Source organism: Heterodontus francisci, chromosome 7 (assembly GCF_036365525.1).
Source record: "Heterodontus francisci isolate sHetFra1 chromosome 7, sHetFra1.hap1, whole genome shotgun sequence".
Lineage (NCBI taxonomy): Eukaryota > Metazoa > Chordata > Chondrichthyes > Heterodontiformes > Heterodontidae > Heterodontus > Heterodontus francisci.
In genome coordinates, this window is record NC_090377.1 from 15,590,851 (window position 1) to 15,608,467 (window position 17,617).

General features: G+C 43.4%; 1 protein-coding gene across 3 annotated transcripts in view; it reads left to right on the forward strand.

Annotated features, from left to right (window-relative positions):
- Positions 1 to 2,040: 2,040 nt before the first annotated feature.
- Positions 2,041 to 17,617, forward strand: part of adcy5 (adenylate cyclase 5) — a 481,143-nt gene continuing 465,566 nt past the window's right edge. Inside the window, exon 1 of one of the 3 annotated variants that reach the window (XM_068034839.1) lies at positions 2,041 to 3,735. In XM_068034839.1, coding sequence (XP_067890940.1) covers positions 2,794 to 3,735 — 942 coding nt within the window. In that variant the 5' untranslated portion in view covers positions 2,041 to 2,793. The remainder of the gene's footprint in view (positions 3,736 to 17,617) is intronic. The other 2 variants (XM_068034838.1, XM_068034836.1) reach the window with 2 other exon arrangements.

The window sequence follows — 17,617 nt, forward strand, 5'->3', positions numbered from 1 at the left end:
AGTAGCTTCCAATTTAAAAAGAAACCTGATGATGAATTTACTGCAGTAAGATATCAATGGACTTGTCACATGGACAGAAAAGTGGCCAAAGGAATTCAATGTGGAGAAGTGTGAAGTAATGCATTTGGGAAGGACAAACAAGGCAAGAGAATACACAATAAATGGTAGGTTTCTGAGAAGTGTAGCAGTACAAAGGGACCTTGGAGTGTATGTCTACAGATCCCTGAAGGTAGCAGGACAGGTAGATAAGGTGGTCAAAAAGGCATACAGGATATTTGCCTTTAGTGGCCAAGGCCTAGAGTATAAAAGCAGGGAGGTTATGCTAGAACTACATAAAACACTAGTTAGATCACAACTAGAGTACTGAGTACGGTTCTGGTCAACACAATACAGAAAAGATGTGATAACACTAGAGAGGGTTCAGAAGAGATTTATGAGGATGGTGCCAGGAATGGAGAATTTTAGCTATGATGAAAGTTTGGATAGGCTGGGTTTGTTTTCTTTGGAGCAGAGGGGGCTGAGGGGAGATTTAATTGAAGTGTATAAAATTATGAGGGGCATTGATACAGTGGATAGGAAGGATCTATTTCTGTTACCTAAGGAAGGATGCACTTGTCATAGAGGGAGTGCAATGAAGTTTCAACAAACTGATTCCTGGGATGGCGGGATTGTCCTATGAGGAGAGATTGAGGAGGTTGGACCTGTATTCTCTAGAGTTTAGATGAATGAGAGGCGATCTCATTGAGACATACAAAATTCTTATAGGGCTCGACAGAAAAGATGCAGGAAGGATGTTTCCCCTGGTTGGTGAGTGTAAAACAAGGGGACACAGTCTCAGAAAACGGGTAGGCCATTTAGGACTGAGATGCGGAGGAATTTCTTTGGATACGTGCTTGACATGCCGTAACCTACAGGGCTACAGACCAAGAGTTGGCAGGTGGGTGACTCTTTTTCTGCTGGCAGGACACAATGGGCTGAATGGCCTCCTGTGCCATAGATAAATAGAACCATATCTGTGCCACAGATCTTTCGATATTTCAAGGTTTTTTCCCTCCCCAATGGTATATTTAAGTCATTAATCTTCTGCAAAACTTCCACATGCAAGGGTTAAGCAGCCACCCCATTGTCAGCTAGGAATTCAAGTCCAACCCCCGATTTTAACCCATTCAAAGCCCCTCACCCAGAAACACAAAGTTAAAATCGAGCCCCAAGCCGAGCGAGGTGTGCGTAGCCCCGCCCACTGGTCGCCGCAGTCAAACCTGATGAGCCATTGTGACGCAACCTGACCGCGGCCAATCGAGAGGCCGGGAAGGCGTGCGCGGACCAATGAGAGCTGGGGGGGGAGGAGTCTGTAGGGAGGCGGGGTCTACTTGGCCATGGATCAAGTTTGACTGGCGCACAAAGAGGGTGCGGAGATCCGGGGCAATGTCCACTGGCAAAAGGCAGCGCTGTGAAGCGCAGGAAAAGCTGCACTGCATTCACCCCAATTACTACTTGTCTTTCCAAATAACTGCTTCATGTTTTAATGCATTTTCCTCCCCCTCTCAACATCATCACAGAATTTTTGGACCTATTTGCATCAACAATCAATCTTAACCATACTGCAGGAAGGAGGCAAAGAATGCGTGTTTTTGTGCAAATCTATTGCCTTGTTTTTAATTTGGGGGGAGATGCAAAACTAAAGTAGCAGGAATGCATGCAGGATGTGCCATTCTTTCAACAATGCACACACCAGCGTTCTGTTAAATGGGACCATCCATCTCTTTAAAAAAAATGCTCACGTATCCTTTATGTGTAAATTGTGGATCGACAAGGCTGATCTGATGGCAAGCTCGTTTGCATTCAGCCGGGGTTTTTTGGGAGGGGGGGGGGGGTGAGAAATGCTTTGAATCGGGGTTCGGGGTTTGGGGGGGGCGCGGGGGTTTAACAGTCTGAGCTCATTCCCCACTCCCTCCTCTGATGTATTTTCCTTGCTCTAAATGAAACTAGCAGCCTTGCTTCGCTGCTGTGCTTGCTCCGCCCAGCACTGGCAGTCGATTCAGGGTCAGTTTTATTCCTCCACTCAGTTGGAGCGATGAAGAAGCTAAAGAAGCATCTCTACTTCTCCGAAAGAAAAGGGAAGGGGTGATTAAAACGGCAGGAGCGTTGCTTCTGAGTCCTGCTGACTGACAAGAAGAAGGAGCATTTGGTGGAACTTTCCTTGGGATGTGAACCCATCTCTCCTGAGCTCTGGATAATATACTGTGTGGGAATAACTCACGAAATCGGAGCTTCCCAGAACCGTCTTTTGCTGCTATGGGAAGATAAAACCATTTTATTTCCAAGCATTGCACGTCCAGAAGCTTTCATTTTAATAAAGAAGTGTATATCCTTAATGATATATGCTTAAAATGGAGATGGTACCGACTCCTGGTTTCTTATGTTTTCCTTAGACCTGGATTCACATGAAGATCACCGGTAAGGGAATTGGGAGGTAATTTTTCAAGTTCAGAAAAACTTCAGATTATTGTCACAGTTTAAAAGACTGGTTTTATATATATATATATATTAAAAAGACCTGGAATTTGTAATTTGCCTTGGAGTCTATGGGATTAGTCGATTTGAGAGACGTTCAGGAATTATTCCAGCAAGGACCACACAGATAATAATAAATTAGAAGGTTTTGGAGTGTTTTACAGTGGTTTAAGCGGTTGTGGAGATCTGATCTAGTGGATGCGTAAAGAGGAATTGAAGACGTTAAGTGGAGGAAGCGGGTTGCAAGTTGTATAAAGGAAGACTTGCCTGGGGCAGACCATGTCCAGGGCAAACAGTGTGAGTCCCCCGGGTGCTGGACCACCTCCTATAGGAGGAAATGAGCACCGGGCGGCTTGGGCAGAGGGTCAAGAGGGCCCCTTGCAGTCCAGAGCCAACGGTGTCCTGATGCCTGGCAGGAGAACCAGGGACAAGCGGTGGAGGGATGATGATGAGCAAGAGGATTGCCAACAGCACCTACCGGGCAAAATCAGCAGACTGAGCTTCCGATCCAAGTCAGCCTGGCAAGAGCAGCTGGGCAGGGAAGGGGGTCCAGGGAGCCGCAACAATGTGGTCAGACCCAGGCATCAGCTCCAACTGGATGGAGAGGTTAGACCCAAGTCGGTGGAAGTGGGACTGGACGACACAGCTGGGTCCAAGCTGGCAGACCTTAACTCCTCGGCTTCCGATGTGAAGATTTCCTTCGCGGACTGCTGCTATGGACTGCTTCATATCTTCCAGTCCAAGAAGTTCCAATCCACGAAATTGGAGAGACTTTACCAACGTTATTTCTTCCGACTGAACCAGAGCAGCCTGACCATGCTGATGGGGGTCTTAGTGCTGGTCTGCGCCGTCATGCTGGCTTTCCATTGCGCCCACGGGAGCTACGAGGTCCCTTACCTGGTAGTCTTGGTCTTGGCCATCGTCCTGGTCCTCGTGCTGATGGTGGTCTGCAACCGCAACGGATTCCACCAGGACCACATGTGGATCATCTGCTACCTGGTCATTCTGGTGATCCTAACAGTGGAGATCATCGGGGTCCTCCTGGCGGAGCCCCGCTCTGCATCGGAAGGGATCTGGTGGACTGTCTTCTTCATTTACATCATCTACACCCTGCTGCCCATCAGGATGAGAGCCGCGGTAATCAGCGGCATCCTCCTGTCAGCCCTACACCTCGGCATTTCCTGGGTGAGAAACCTGGTGGACCCTTTCCTGTGGAAACAGGTAAGAATTTTGTTGGAAAATAAATCATTAGCTTTGCTTGATGATAGAATGTGTGATTTAAAGGGGATTCTGGTAGTTCCTCCAGACAGCTACCTTACTGCTACCTTACCTCGAGACAGCTACCTTACTGCTGGCTAGTAGCCCTTTTTTGATGTTGGATCTGGATGCTTGTGGCATTGATTGGATTTCTCACTGTGCATTTATAAGTTACCTGATTTATGCTCAATTATTTGACCAGCTGTTTTCAGAGGCCGGTTCAGAAATTGTTTGTGGTAATATACCAGCCTGAGTTTGCAAGGATTCTACTGAGACATTAGTACTGCTTGGAACATGTTAGATGAGCTGTTGCTTATTTTTAGTGTTGGTTATTGCAGTGATTGGTCATCGTGGCATCAGGGTGATATGCATGCATGAGACCTTCTTAATCGCCCTCTCAATACTTCACATTGCTTGTAATCGAAACTGGTTATGGAAACAATAGGCAGGGGAAAATATTGGATCAAGGGTGATCCCATTGTGGCATTTGTGATCCTAAAAAAGTACTGAGAGGCTGAACCCAAAGAATGCGTGTTGTTATAATCTACATATAGACATGGACTCTCTTGCTCAGAGAAAGAAGGTGATTGGGTGGTTTAGATTGAACATTTTGAGTTAAGAGTGGTGAATCTATGAAACAGACGAGGCATTGGGACTGGATGTTGTTGACAGGGAACTGCACAGGCATTTGTCTGAGGGGGTAAGAGTGAGAGGTTGGTGTATGGTCGTCTTTGAACTTTGGGACCAAACACACAGGACATGTGTTCCTGCCCCCCTCTGTCCCCGTGTTCTTGTACTAAATTGGTTTGTATGAAATCAGCAACCTTGTAATGCATTGTATGGAAATGCTGAGATAAGTATTCTGAGTATTAACAGAAACAGGAGCCTGCCAAGGCTAGTACAAAACCCATTCTCTGTTTCATTACTATTCCACTGGGTCATGTCTAAATCTGGCTCTTTTATCAACTGGCTTCTGTCAACATTGGCATATTTTCCAACTTTTAATTTTGAAGCAGTTTGTTGAGTTGAGTTGGATCTAAGGGGAATATCCACTCATTATGCAACACCTTACAAAGTCATTTTTATTTCTGTAAAAATGGTATTTAAAAACACAATGGGGTGTCAGTCGACTGCGCTGCATCACTGGTAAGTCTGGGTGGTTGTTACATCGAAAGAGCAGGTTGTATTCTTCTTAAAGGGGCATTGTCTTTTTTTGTCTTAAAATTTGTCATAGCGTATTTGTAAATGTTGGATATTTTCCTCCCTCCTCTCCACCACTTGTACTGCCCAGCCCACCCCTACCAGAAGAGATCAGCTAACTCTCCACAGACTTGGGACCAAACTTGGTGTATTCATAGTCTATATGACTGAGCCACTTGCTGTATCCATGAAGTGTCCCGTCAGTAGAAGCCTATTGTTTCAATTTGTTAATCTTTCCTCACTTACTGCACCCGTCACACCCTCAGAGATCTTGCGATTCTTATAATTTTCAAAATCTGATTTCAGAAGACTGCAAAATTATTTCACACTCTTAATCTCCTGCAGTCTTCCGAGATCATGACTGGGATTTCTTATCGCCTGCACATTGCATAAATTTTGCATATTTCTACATATTCTTCCATGTATTCTTTGCTGTATATTTGTTAGGAGTACAAATGTATTGGAAAAATGATGTTTTAAATGAATGTTTTTTTGTTAACCTTCCTGTCTCTGGTTAAAACCAATCCAATCCTCAGTGTACCCCCTAGGTTTGTTGCAGTGCAAAGGCCCCCTGTGAGGAACATAATTTGAACATAAGTTCTTATAATCATTGAAGTTTTATTTAGATTGAAATCACTGACACTGAAGTATGTATCGCTGAAATACTGAGTTCTACTTCTTTCATCCCGGTGGTGCTGTTCCCAGTCTATAGTGGCTATGGGGAACTAGGACTATTACGGTCAGTGCCTCTTGTACTCAAAACTGAATGCACCGGGGAGCAAAGAAAGGGAGAGAAGTTGTTTCATTAGTGAGTTATGTGTGTTTTTTATGGCGTCCTGGTTATTCGCTCCTTCGCCCACCTTCAGCACCACACAGATATACTGATAAAATTGAACAATGGGAGCTGTGGAAGGTTGGTAAAGTCACTGCTTTAAGTGGACCTTCTTCATGTTTGAAACTAGACGGCGAGGATTGGCTTGTTATTTGTCATTGGGAACTGAGTCCAATCTTCGTTCTCACATGAGGTTCACATACATACGCTTTCCAGCAAGAATCGCTCGATGGTGATAATAGTGATAATATTCTTTCTCCTCCCTAACCCAGAGATGCTGAAGGCAATTAAAATGGAAACCCACTGAGTGAAACTGAATTGTACAATGAAGGTGATGTGCTTTAATTTTGAAATGGATCGATGGGGCAGAGGAGTTCAGAATCTGCTTTATTAGGTTGGTGTAAGATGGGTTCTTGGAATAAATTCCAAAATGTCTTTTTTTGTTTACATTTGTTGATTAAAGTCAGCCTCATTTAAAAGGGTAAGTGTTGGACAACTGGATTCTCATTTCCCATTTTAAAGCGGTGTTCTGATTACTCTATGCCTCATTAGAACTATTGAATGTTTTTGGCTGTGGAAGTCCATGAGAACAGGATTTTAAAAAAAATAAACACTCAAGGTGTAAGAAGTAACACGCATGTTTCCCTCAGCAAGGAAATAATGAAGTATCTTGTGCCTCATAAATGCCACATTTATTGACTTTGAAAAGCAGCTCTCTTACGGACATGCCTGATGCCTGGCTCTAGGCCCTGATGCCATGGTGGGTTACCATGGAAACCCCATCTCTGCTTTACAGTCTCTGGATCCTGAAGCCAAACAAGCGTATTCCTTTCTTGACTGAGGATGTGTGGGTGGGTAAGAATGTAATGTTAATGGGGCGCGGAGGTGGGTGGAGAGAGTGGGAAGCACAGCAAGACTGTCGGGTCTGTCGAAAGAAAAAAATCCAGCCATTTTATTGAAAGGTAGTTCTGTACATTTTCAATGACTGCTCAGCTCTTAAAGGGACAGTGCTGAATTCCTTAAGCACTTCTTGGTTAGCCCATTTAAAGGGACACCATCTTCATTTCAGAGTCCCTTTTTACTGTTTGCTTGCCAGCACGCACAGATCAAAGAATGAATTGTCCAAAAATGCCTCTGCGCCTTCTCTTTATTTCACTCCCCTTTGCTGGTGTCACTTAAATTGCCATCCTTTATGTGTGAGTGTCAGGCAGGCTGGCCAACTATAGTCGGGATGGAAAGGGCGGGGGGAATGGGTTTTAGGCGTTTCAGGTGGACCTGCTGTCCTTGCCTGATATGAATGTTCCAGTGGGGATCCTTGCATAGGAATTAGGATTGGGAAGTCTGATTGAGTTACTTTTTAAACTACCACCCACCTCCCCCCCATTGGCTCGGCCAAGTGTGGCCCAAGGGTGCAGAAAACAATTGTAGGCCTAACATTTCCTGCAAGAAGGTTTGTACATTCAATTAGCCTACCTGTTGCATGTCTTTCAGTCTCTGTGGGGTTGGGGAACAAATTGTATTGCTCTGTGTACCTCTTGTTTTCCCAAATTCTAAATTTATCATCACTTCCTAAGGAATGAGCGTGTGCATGAGTATTGCAGCTAGTGTGCCCATCATGGCAAATGTTGTACTCCTGTTACAGATGTTCACAAGCAGTAACAAGCGTTAACCTCAGCAGTTTCTAAGCAGCTTGGAGTTAGGTGGCCTTAAAGGTACAGGTCGGTTTAGCAAATAAAGATTATAACTGTGGTCCGGGCTACTCATGTGCAACGCTATGGGAGTGCTGCATTTTTGACGAAAAAAATTGCATTTTCATTTTGTGTCCTGTAAATGAAACAAGCTGTGATTGTTGTGTATTTGCGCAAGCAACTTAGGGAAGAAGCAGAGGCTATTTGCTGCATTTAGCCCAGTTCTTTCAACAGAGCATATACAAGGTTGAGCTGATGTACATTCACTCGTGTCTTACAATGGGATGCAGCCGCATGGCAAAAGTGTGGTTCAGAAGCTGTTGCCCTCGTAAATATGAAGCAAGAATGATCTGAGGGGCAGAGGGGATCTACAAGAACCTTGCAAGCTTCTGTCAAATCTACGCAGAAAGGTAAGAGGTCAGAATTCCTCCTCTTGACATTAGTGATCAGCCATGTGCCTTCTCTGTTCACCATCCCCAAGAGCTTGAATGCCTCCCTTGTGTTCTGGTGCCAAAACTGGACATATGCCAGCGTGTAGTTTGTCCAGAGCACTGCATATCCCCCAGCTGATACTGTAATGATTTAATAGGAGGAAGCATTAGGAAACGCGTAAGAATAGGCAACTTCTCTGGCCTTTCTGGCTGGTAATTGGTGTTTGCTCCATGGGGAGAGGAAGGGGATCTTGCCTTTTTAAGGGGAAGTGAAAATTTGAGACGGTCAGAATAACTTGCATCTGTAACTAAAGAATTTGCAGGCTGAGTGTTCAACTGAATATGAGACAAAACGATCCCTGAAATGTTGAACATCTCCAATTTAAGCTGGCAGCAGAAAAATTTACTTTGCAGCCTTGAACCCTCCCTCTCCTAATTTTCAGCTTCGTAATGAACCTGACTCTCATCTATCCGACCATCTCAAAGAGGAACGGGGCCAGCTTGTGTTGTCCTATCTATAACTGACCCTAGGTTACGGAGGTGCTTCCTCAATTACCTGTGATGTATCATTCTTTCCCTTTCAATCTTTCCTGTTGTGAAGGTTGGAGCACAGTTCTGTCACAGCTTCCTCTGGTCCCTCATCTAAGTGTAACAGCCTAAATAGTGAGTGCTGGCTGGCCGGCCATGTATAGCTCAGTCAAGTCCTCTGCACATCACCACTGCCCACCTGCACCAGCTTTCCAGCAGGGTAATCATTAGCAATGAGAACCCTGGCAGTATTTTTTAATCTTCGCTTTCCCAGGCAGGGAGGGAGAGGTTGGCTGCTAAGGTGAGTTGCTGTATCATCCCAATTGAATAACAAACATGCATTTACCTAACGTCTTTCACAACCTCAGGATGTCCCAGAGCAAATGAAGCACTTTTTGAAGTGTTTGTGATGGAGGAAACGTGATGATCAATTTGCACACAGCAAGGTCTCACCCACAGCAATCAGATAAATGACCCATCTCTTTTAGTGCTGTAGCTTCAGGGATAAATATTGGCCAGAACGCCCCTGCTCTTCTTTGAAATGGTGCGATGCGATCTTTTATGTCCACCTGAGAGGGAAGACAGAGCCTCGGTTTAACGACTTATCCGAAAGCCTAGATTTTGTACTAATGTCTGTAAAGTAGGGCTTGTACACGTGACCTTCTGACTTAGCGGTGAGAGCACTATCCATGGAGCTGGTGCTGACACCAAGGCTGAGCTGCATAATCATACCTGAGTCTCATCTTTTCTGTGGCTTGTACCATTGATGGAGCCCTGAATGTTCTACATAGTATAGATGATGACATGCACAGATTTAGCAACCAAGGACCAGTTGGATCTTGAATTCATTTCCAGGTGTGAAACTGCTGCCATGCGCAGTGCAGTTTGCTGAACAGCACACTGGTTCTTATCACTTCCCTTTGTTGGGGAGATTGGAAACAGTTGCAGCTTCCAGTCATTCATGTGTGGACAGATGTTAACTTATCACTAACCATTTCTCTGCAGTCATGGTTGACCTTTACAAGGAGGAGCTATTTGCTTCTTTTATGCAATCGCCTGCTGTTTGCCCATTGACTGTTTATGGATTTAATATTCCCTGTATGAGCACAACTAACTTTCCTTTAGCAACGAGTAGGGGGTGAATAAGGAGAGAGGGCAGTCAACGTGAACTATTCACCTCAGCCTCTTGGGATGTGACCAGGTCTTCTGTGAACCGTTATATTTGGGTAGTTCTATTGAGGAACCATTTTCTTGACTGTTCAGCACTGTGTTGGAAGCACTGTAAGCAAGATTCCAATGCCGCACTAATGCTTAAACATGCTATTTGTTGTTTCTCTCTCATCCCCTGATGCTGAACAAGGCTGACAGCCATCTGGTACCTTGTGCAACTGGGGATTCTTCCTCTATAAGCATAGATGATGAAGCCCTCCAAACAGCATTGACCCATTTAGTTTAAAGTGCCAATTGGAAAATTGAGGCTTGAGTGTTGGCAGGCTGTGATCAACACCCTGGCAAGGCAAATAAAAGTCATTTTCCCCCAATATCTCCCTGGACCTTTACTTGGTCAGAAATGTCTCTAAGCCCTTACCAAAAAGTTAGTGGCTTCGTCACGGCAGTTATTTGTTACGTAGATAAATGCGACAGCTAATTTGTACACAGTGAGGTCTTACAAACAGCAATGAGGTAAATCATTAGTTACGTGGAACATATTGAGGAACAGATGTTGGTAAAGTCTGTAAGAGAGCTCTCTACTCTTCATCAAGTAGTTCTGTTGGCTTTGCTGCACTCCCTCAGTACTGCACTAGAGTACAAGTCTGAGATGTCAGTTGAATTGTGGAGCATTCTGCTGACTGATATACAAAATCCTCTCCTTTCCTCACCCAGCATCTACACCTACAGTTTCCAGCAGTCAGGAGCAGAAATTTAGAGTAATATTCCCCTCCCCTATCCCAGGAGCACTGATGCAAACTCTGGGGTCCTAATAGTTGCTTTGGCTAAGGCTTCAACATTGTTCAACATTGGGCAGGAGTTGAACCTTGAGCATACCTGGCATGTACAGCACAGCTGCTCAGTGGGTCATGAACTTCCTCACTGAGCCATTTGGAGGGAGCTAAGCTTTGGTTGGGATGGGGTAGTGAGAAGGAACTGTCATGTTATGTAACTGATGTTACATAAGGGTCAGGTAAGACTATCAAGGATATGGAGCTAAGGCTCCATATATGTAGTTGAGGTACAGATCACCCATGATCTAACTGAATGGCTGAACAGGCTCGAGGGAGTGAATTGCCTCTCCTGTACCTATGTGTTTTGATACCGCTTAATGCGATTTTATTTTAGGTTAGGAAATAAGTGAAGGTTTTCCATGTAAATCAGACATGATCCTGTTGGTGGAACAGGCTCAAGGGTGAATGGTCACCTCCTGTTCCTTTGTGTTTCAACACAACTTAACACCATTTCATTCTTGGTTGGGAAACAAATGAATTAAGCTTTTCCATGTAAACCAAGTGGCAGTTTTTTGTTCCTATGTTCCTTGCTCACTGTAATGTGACTACAGCAGCCCTTTTGCATAATGCTGATCTCCCGGCGGGGAGCAGAACCTCAATATCGTGAGGTGGGTCGGCGGTGGTGGGGGCACGTGTGCACACGGAAGTTAAAGGTCACCTTGAGCGGAGAGGGACCAAAAGGTGGAGTGGGAGAAGCCATACCCATGGGAACCTCTTAACATTACTTGAGGAGCACAAATTCTGTACAGCAATGAAAGGTAGGAACTGAACACAAGGCTAGGCCTCTTGAGAATGGAGAGATCAATGGAGGTAAAAGTTGGCAAGATATAGTATGGTGCCATGGGCAACTGTATTGTTTCCTGTATTTTGTGAATTTTACATGTGTTTTTTAGTAAAGGTGTCTGAGAAAGTAATATACCCAATATTAGCATTTCCTACATGCCCTTGTTTGGGGGAAATCACACGGCTGTTTGAATTAATTAAAAGTATGACCTTTCTTTTGTGCTGTGGACGCATTTGAAGAATGATATACAAGATATGCAGTGATGAGGGAGACGACTCCTGTGGAGTTATTCTTGAGTTTTTGGAGGATCTGCTGCTCTATAACAATCAGATATGATGCCTTGTAACAGATAAGGTACCATGAAAACTCTTACTTTACCAGCTGATTCTTTTGCTTTCTTGTTCATATCTTACTAAGCTCTTCAATTAAGATTTGCTGTTGAGTTACTGTGGCTGAATCCTTTGATTGTGACAGGGAATTCGCATAGAAAATCTCGAGAAATAAGGAGATGTTTTTGATTTTAAATCCTAGGTCTTTTATCCATTAACTCGAACCTCTAGCACCTAAAAGGTCAAGGGAACGTCATCACCTCTTAGTTACCCTCTAGGTCACGCACATTCACAACTTGGACACAAATCGGCTTTTCCTTCATGGTTATAAATCCTGGAACTTCTTACTTAACAGCACTACGGGAGCACCTTCCCCACGCAGACTGCAGCGGTTCAAGAAGAAAGTCCAAGAAAGTCCACTATTGAACATTGGCCAGTGCAGGGAGAACTCTCTTGCTGTGCTTCAAAATAGTGCCATGGGTAAATCAAAGGATGTGCCAAAGTGTGACAAATGTGATGGTTATAGGACGTGTGCATTACACCCAAAGCCTTTAAAAAGTAAGATTGGGAGCACTGCGAGTGTTGAAAGTGTAAAAGGTCTAATCTAGCCAGTGCACACTGCAATACACCATTACAATGTGATTTGAATGCTGTGTCTTTGTTAGTGAATGGTTAATCAAATGGGATTGCGGATGATTCTCTTCATATTAATTTAATTGTGTCCTGTAACTGATCTCACTAGCAGGATTATTTTCCCTTTGACACGGACAGATCCTACAACATCTCAGGAGACTTGTAGTTGCGAGTTGGTAAGTAACTGTAATGGAATCTTTAGATTAATCATCTTTTAATTTCCAGGGACATCGGAAAGATCTGACAATGTCTGGAAAGTTGAATGTGGTTGTACTGATATATAGATGGCTCTCTGTGAAGACCACCTTGGAAGATGACATCAGTTGAGAGGAATACAGCCTAGGGTGATGAAAACAAACCCACACGGAGGTGTTAGAAGCACTTTGATAGTTCATGGATTTCTGTAACTGTCTTCAGCCTAAGCATTTGATTGATCAATCAGGATTACTAAAACTAATGTCATTGACAGCAGATCTGAAAGGAAGATTAGGAAATGCTAAACAGAAATGATGTTAACTAGTAGTTGCTGGGAGAGAGACCTCAGAATTCGATGAGACCCAATCAGGCTACAACTCCACTGTTAATGTATGGATTCACTAGTGAACTCGCAAGGTTTTGCTGTAAGTGTTGCTGTTAAGTATATGTTTAAATATTGTCAATGATAGTTATTACCATATGCTTAATAAATCTGTGAATATTTGTTCATAAGGCAGTGAACCCTGTTATTTTGAATATTAACTTATAAGTAAGAACATCGATTCTCCAAAATCAACAATTGAAGATTTACATCGGTGAGTTTAATTTTATATTCTGTTCTACTTTAGCATACTCCTTAACTCTTCTACTTTTTAGTTGCTAAGAGAATCAAGGAATCTGGGGATAGGATGAGAAAGTGGAGTTGAGGTAGAAGATCAGCCATGATCTTGTTGAATGGTGGAGCAGGCTGGAGGAGGAGGCCTATACCTGCTCCTATTTCTTATGTTCTTATAACTGTTTAATGGTGCAAAGAGGAATTTATGTGAATGTGTTTATGGGTGTATTAGAAATTAAACCAATAAATGTCAATTTGAGCAAGAACATCAAAGATTCTGTATCAACTAATCAGTCAAGGCGCCTACTTGGATTCTCATTGTTGGAGGCAAATTGCCCGGATTCATGTGCCAGAGATACAATGAGGTAGTAGGGACCTGATTGCACTATTGCCTATGAAAATTATACCATTTATTAAAGTATTGCTTTGTTAATTGCATAAGATTCTAAACCACTGACTTGACTCCCAGTTTTTCTTGTAAAAATTGTATCTGTTTTCATTGGACTTATTTACAATAAGCCATTAATGTTCATTATACTGAACCAACATGGGGTCCACTTCTGGAAAGGTGGAGAAGTTTTTTCTTTTAAAACATAGGTCTTTCGTTCACCAACTTGACCTCCACCACCTAGAAGGACAAGAGAACACCATCACCTTCTGTTTTCCCTCCAAGTCTCACACTATCCTGAATCAGCCATTCCTTCATTGTCTTTGTGTCAAAATCCTGGAACTCCCTATGTAACAGGACTGTAGGAGCACCTTTAGCACATGGACTGTGTTATGGCATGACCGCTCAAGACAAAGCCCCCAATCAATATATATAAAATTCTGACTATGGTGGGAGCAATGCACTGTCAATTCAGTCCCGCCGCTCCACGGGTCACATCATACATATCTTAAAGCTTTCCAAATCAAAGAAAGGCACAGCTGAATTGAAACAATCTAGTAACCCCCGAATGAGGCTAACAAACCAGGTATCTTTGGATATCAACAAATGAACTGTTTATCTTAAACACGACTAAGATAAACCAATATCTAAAGATCTTATATCTTATTTAAAAAATCTAACTCCTGCATTCGCATACATATACTCAAACTAATAGTATTTTTATTGTTTAATTAGATGCCCGAAAAAATAGAAATAACAATGAAGTCTTTGCAGATTTATGCTCCTGATGAAATGGAATCTTCAATGTAGAAATGTTCCAAGGTTGCTTGAAGTCTTTGCAGTTGTCCGATGGGGGGAAAAAAGTTCTTCAATGATGGGAAATTCAGCAGTCCAGTTCAGCAGTTGAAGTGTTATTCTTTTTTCCAGCAATTAGAAATTTGCTATTATTTTTTTAAAGAATTAATCTGGCTTGACTTTTTAGAATTTTGAGAGATAAATAAACAAACTAACTTCTCTTCCTTCAGTTTAAATTTGCCTGACAGCTCTCCTTTCAGCTGCTAACATGCAGCTGTCTCCCTGGTTATGAAAAAAGAAGTTTTTTGCCAGCCAGTTTCAAAAGTCAAACGGCAACATTGTATGTCTGGTTCTCCCTCTCTGTATCCAGGCAACCAAGATGCACCTTCACTCAGTCTCTGGAGCTTGCTGCCTTAAAGATATACTGCTCTCTTACAGCCTTAAAGACACACCGCATATTTCCCGAGGAAAAGAAAAGGATCATGTCAACTGCACCTACTCAGAGTTGGACACTAAAACTGGCCTTGCAGTGATGCCCATATATCGAGAAAGAATAACAAAAAACTTCTAATGCTACTTCTGTCGTTTCATGATCAGGCTCCAAACCGAGTTAATGCATTTAGTCCTTTCATCTCTGAGATCTGGGCTCAGACCCTGCATAGGTTCTCCAAAACAGAGATGAGGAGAAATTACTTCTCTCAAAGGGTTGTGAGTCTGTGGAATTCACGACCCCAGAATGCGGTGGATGCAGGGACATTGAGTAAATTTAAGGAGGAGATAGACAGATTTTTAATTAGTAATGGGTTGAAGGGTTATGGAGAACGGGCAGGAAAGTGGAGTTGAGGCCAAGATGAGATCAGCCATGATCGTATTGAATGGCGGAGCAGACTCGAGGGGCTGAATTGCCTACTCCTGCTCCTAGTTCTTATGTTCTTATAGGTTGATGGGACAAAGTCTTCTGGTTTTTCCGCCCTACACAAACATCTTGCATGAAACGAGTTCAGGTAGTCATCCAGTTCTGGTGTAATGTTGACATTAACTCTGTTTCTCTGTCCAGAGATGCTGCCAGATCTGCTGAGTGTTTGCCAGCATTTTCTGTTTTTTTAATTTCAGATAGTCTTGGCTCTGTTTCACTGCAAGATTTCACCCTGTAAGATTTAAGATAGTTATGGAAAAGGACAAAGGTGGACCGGAAATAAAGGTACTGAATTGGGGGAAGGCCGATTTCAATATGATAAAACAGGATCTGGCCAAAGTGGACTGGGAGCAGCTATTTGTAGGAAAGTCTACATCAGACCAATGGGAGTCATTCAAAAAGGAAATAGTGAGAGGTCAGGTCCAACATGCCCCCGTAAAGGTGAAGGGTAGAACCAATAAGTCCAGGGAACCCTGGATGTCAAGGAATATAGAGGATTGGATAAGGAAAAAAGGAGGCTTATGGCAGATTCAGAGTGCTGAAAACAGCAGAGGCACTAGAGGAGTGTAGGAAATGTATGGGAATACTTAAAAAAATTAATTAGGAGAGCGAAGAGGGGGCATGAAAAAAACACTGGCGGGAGAGATAAAGGAAAATCCCAAGGTGTTTTATAAGTATATTAAGGGGAAGAGGATAACCAGGGAAAGAGTAGGCCTCATTAAGGACCAAAGTGGCAATCTGTTTGTGGAGCCAGAGGATGTAGGTGAGGTTTTAAATGATTACTTTTCATCTGTGTTCACTTTGGAGAAGGACGATGAAGGTGTAGAGATCAGGGCGGGGGATTATGATATATTTGAACAAATTAGCATTGAAAGGGAGGAGATATTAGCTCTTTTAGTGGGTTTAAAAGTGGATAAATTCCCAGGCCCTGATGAGATAAATCCCAGGCTGCCATGTGAGGCAAGGGAGGAGATTGAAGGGGCTCTGATACAAATTTTCAAATCCTCTCTGGCCACAGGGGACAGGGGACTGGAGAACAGCGAATATGGTACCATTATTTAAGAGGGTTACAGGGAGAAACAAGGTAATTACAGGCCTGTGAGTCTAACATCAGTGGTTGGGAAACTATTGGAAAAAATTCTGAGGGACAGGATTGATCTCCACTTGGAGAGGCAGGGATTAATCTGGGATAGTCAGCATGGCTTTGTCAGGGGGAGATCATGTCTAACAAATTTGATTGAATTTTTCGAGGAGGTGACTAGGTGTGTAGATGAGGGTAAAGCAGTTGATGTAGTCTACATGGACTTCAGTAAGGCTTTTAATAAGGTCCCGCATTGGAGATTGGTCAAGAAGGTAAGAGCCCATGGGATTCATGGCAATTTGTCAAATTGGATCCAAAATTGGCTTAGTGGCAGGAGGCAGAGGGTGATGGTCGAGGGTTGTTTTTGCGATTGGAAACCTGTGACCAGTGGTGTACCGCAGGGATCGGTGCTGGGACCCTTACTGTTTGTAGTGTACATTAATGATTTACACATGAATATAGGAGGTATGATCAGTAAGTTCGCATATGACACGAAAATTGGTGGTGTCGTAAGTAGTGAGGAGGAAAGCCTTAGATTACAGGACGATATGGATGGGCTGGTAAAATGGGCAGGGCAATGGCAAATGGAATTTAATCCTGAGAAGTGTGAGGTGATGCGTTTTGGGAGGACTAATAAGGCAAGGGAATATACAATGGATGGTAGGACCCTAGGAAGTACAGAGGGTCAGAGGGACCTTGGTGTACTTGTCCATAGATCACTGAAGGCAGCAGCACAGGTAGATAAGGTGATCAGGAAGGCATATGGGATCCTTGGCTTCATTAGCCAAGGCATAGAATATAAGAGCAGGGAGGTTATGATGGAGCTGTATAAAATGCTAGTTAGGCCACAGCTGGAGTACTGTGTACAGTTCTGGTCGCCACACTATAGGAAGGATGTGATTGCACTGGAGAGGGTGCAGAGGAGATTCACTAGGATGTTGCCTGGGCTGCAGCATTTCAGCTATGAAAAAAGACTGGATAGGCTAGGGTTGTTTTCCTTAGAGCAGAGAAGGCTAAGGGGGGACCTGATTGAGGTATACAAAATTATGAGGGGCATAGATAAGGTAGATAGGAAGAAACTTTTTCTCTTAGTGGAGGTGTCAATAACCAGGGGGCATAGATTTAAGGTAAGGGGCAGGAGGTTCAGAGGGGATTTGAGGAAAACTTTTTTTACCCAGAGGGTGGTTAGAATCTGGAACACACTGCCTGAAGGGGTGGTAGAGGCAGGAACCCTCACAACATTTAAGAAGTATTTAGATGAGCACTTGAAATGCCATAGCACGTAAGGCTACTGGCCAAGTGTTGGAAAATGGGATTAGAATAGATAGGCTTGATGGCTGGCGGGGACACGGGCCAAAGGGCCTGTTTCTGTGCTGTATAACTATGACTGTATGACTGCCGAGAACAGCTCGCAGTTTTAGAGAATA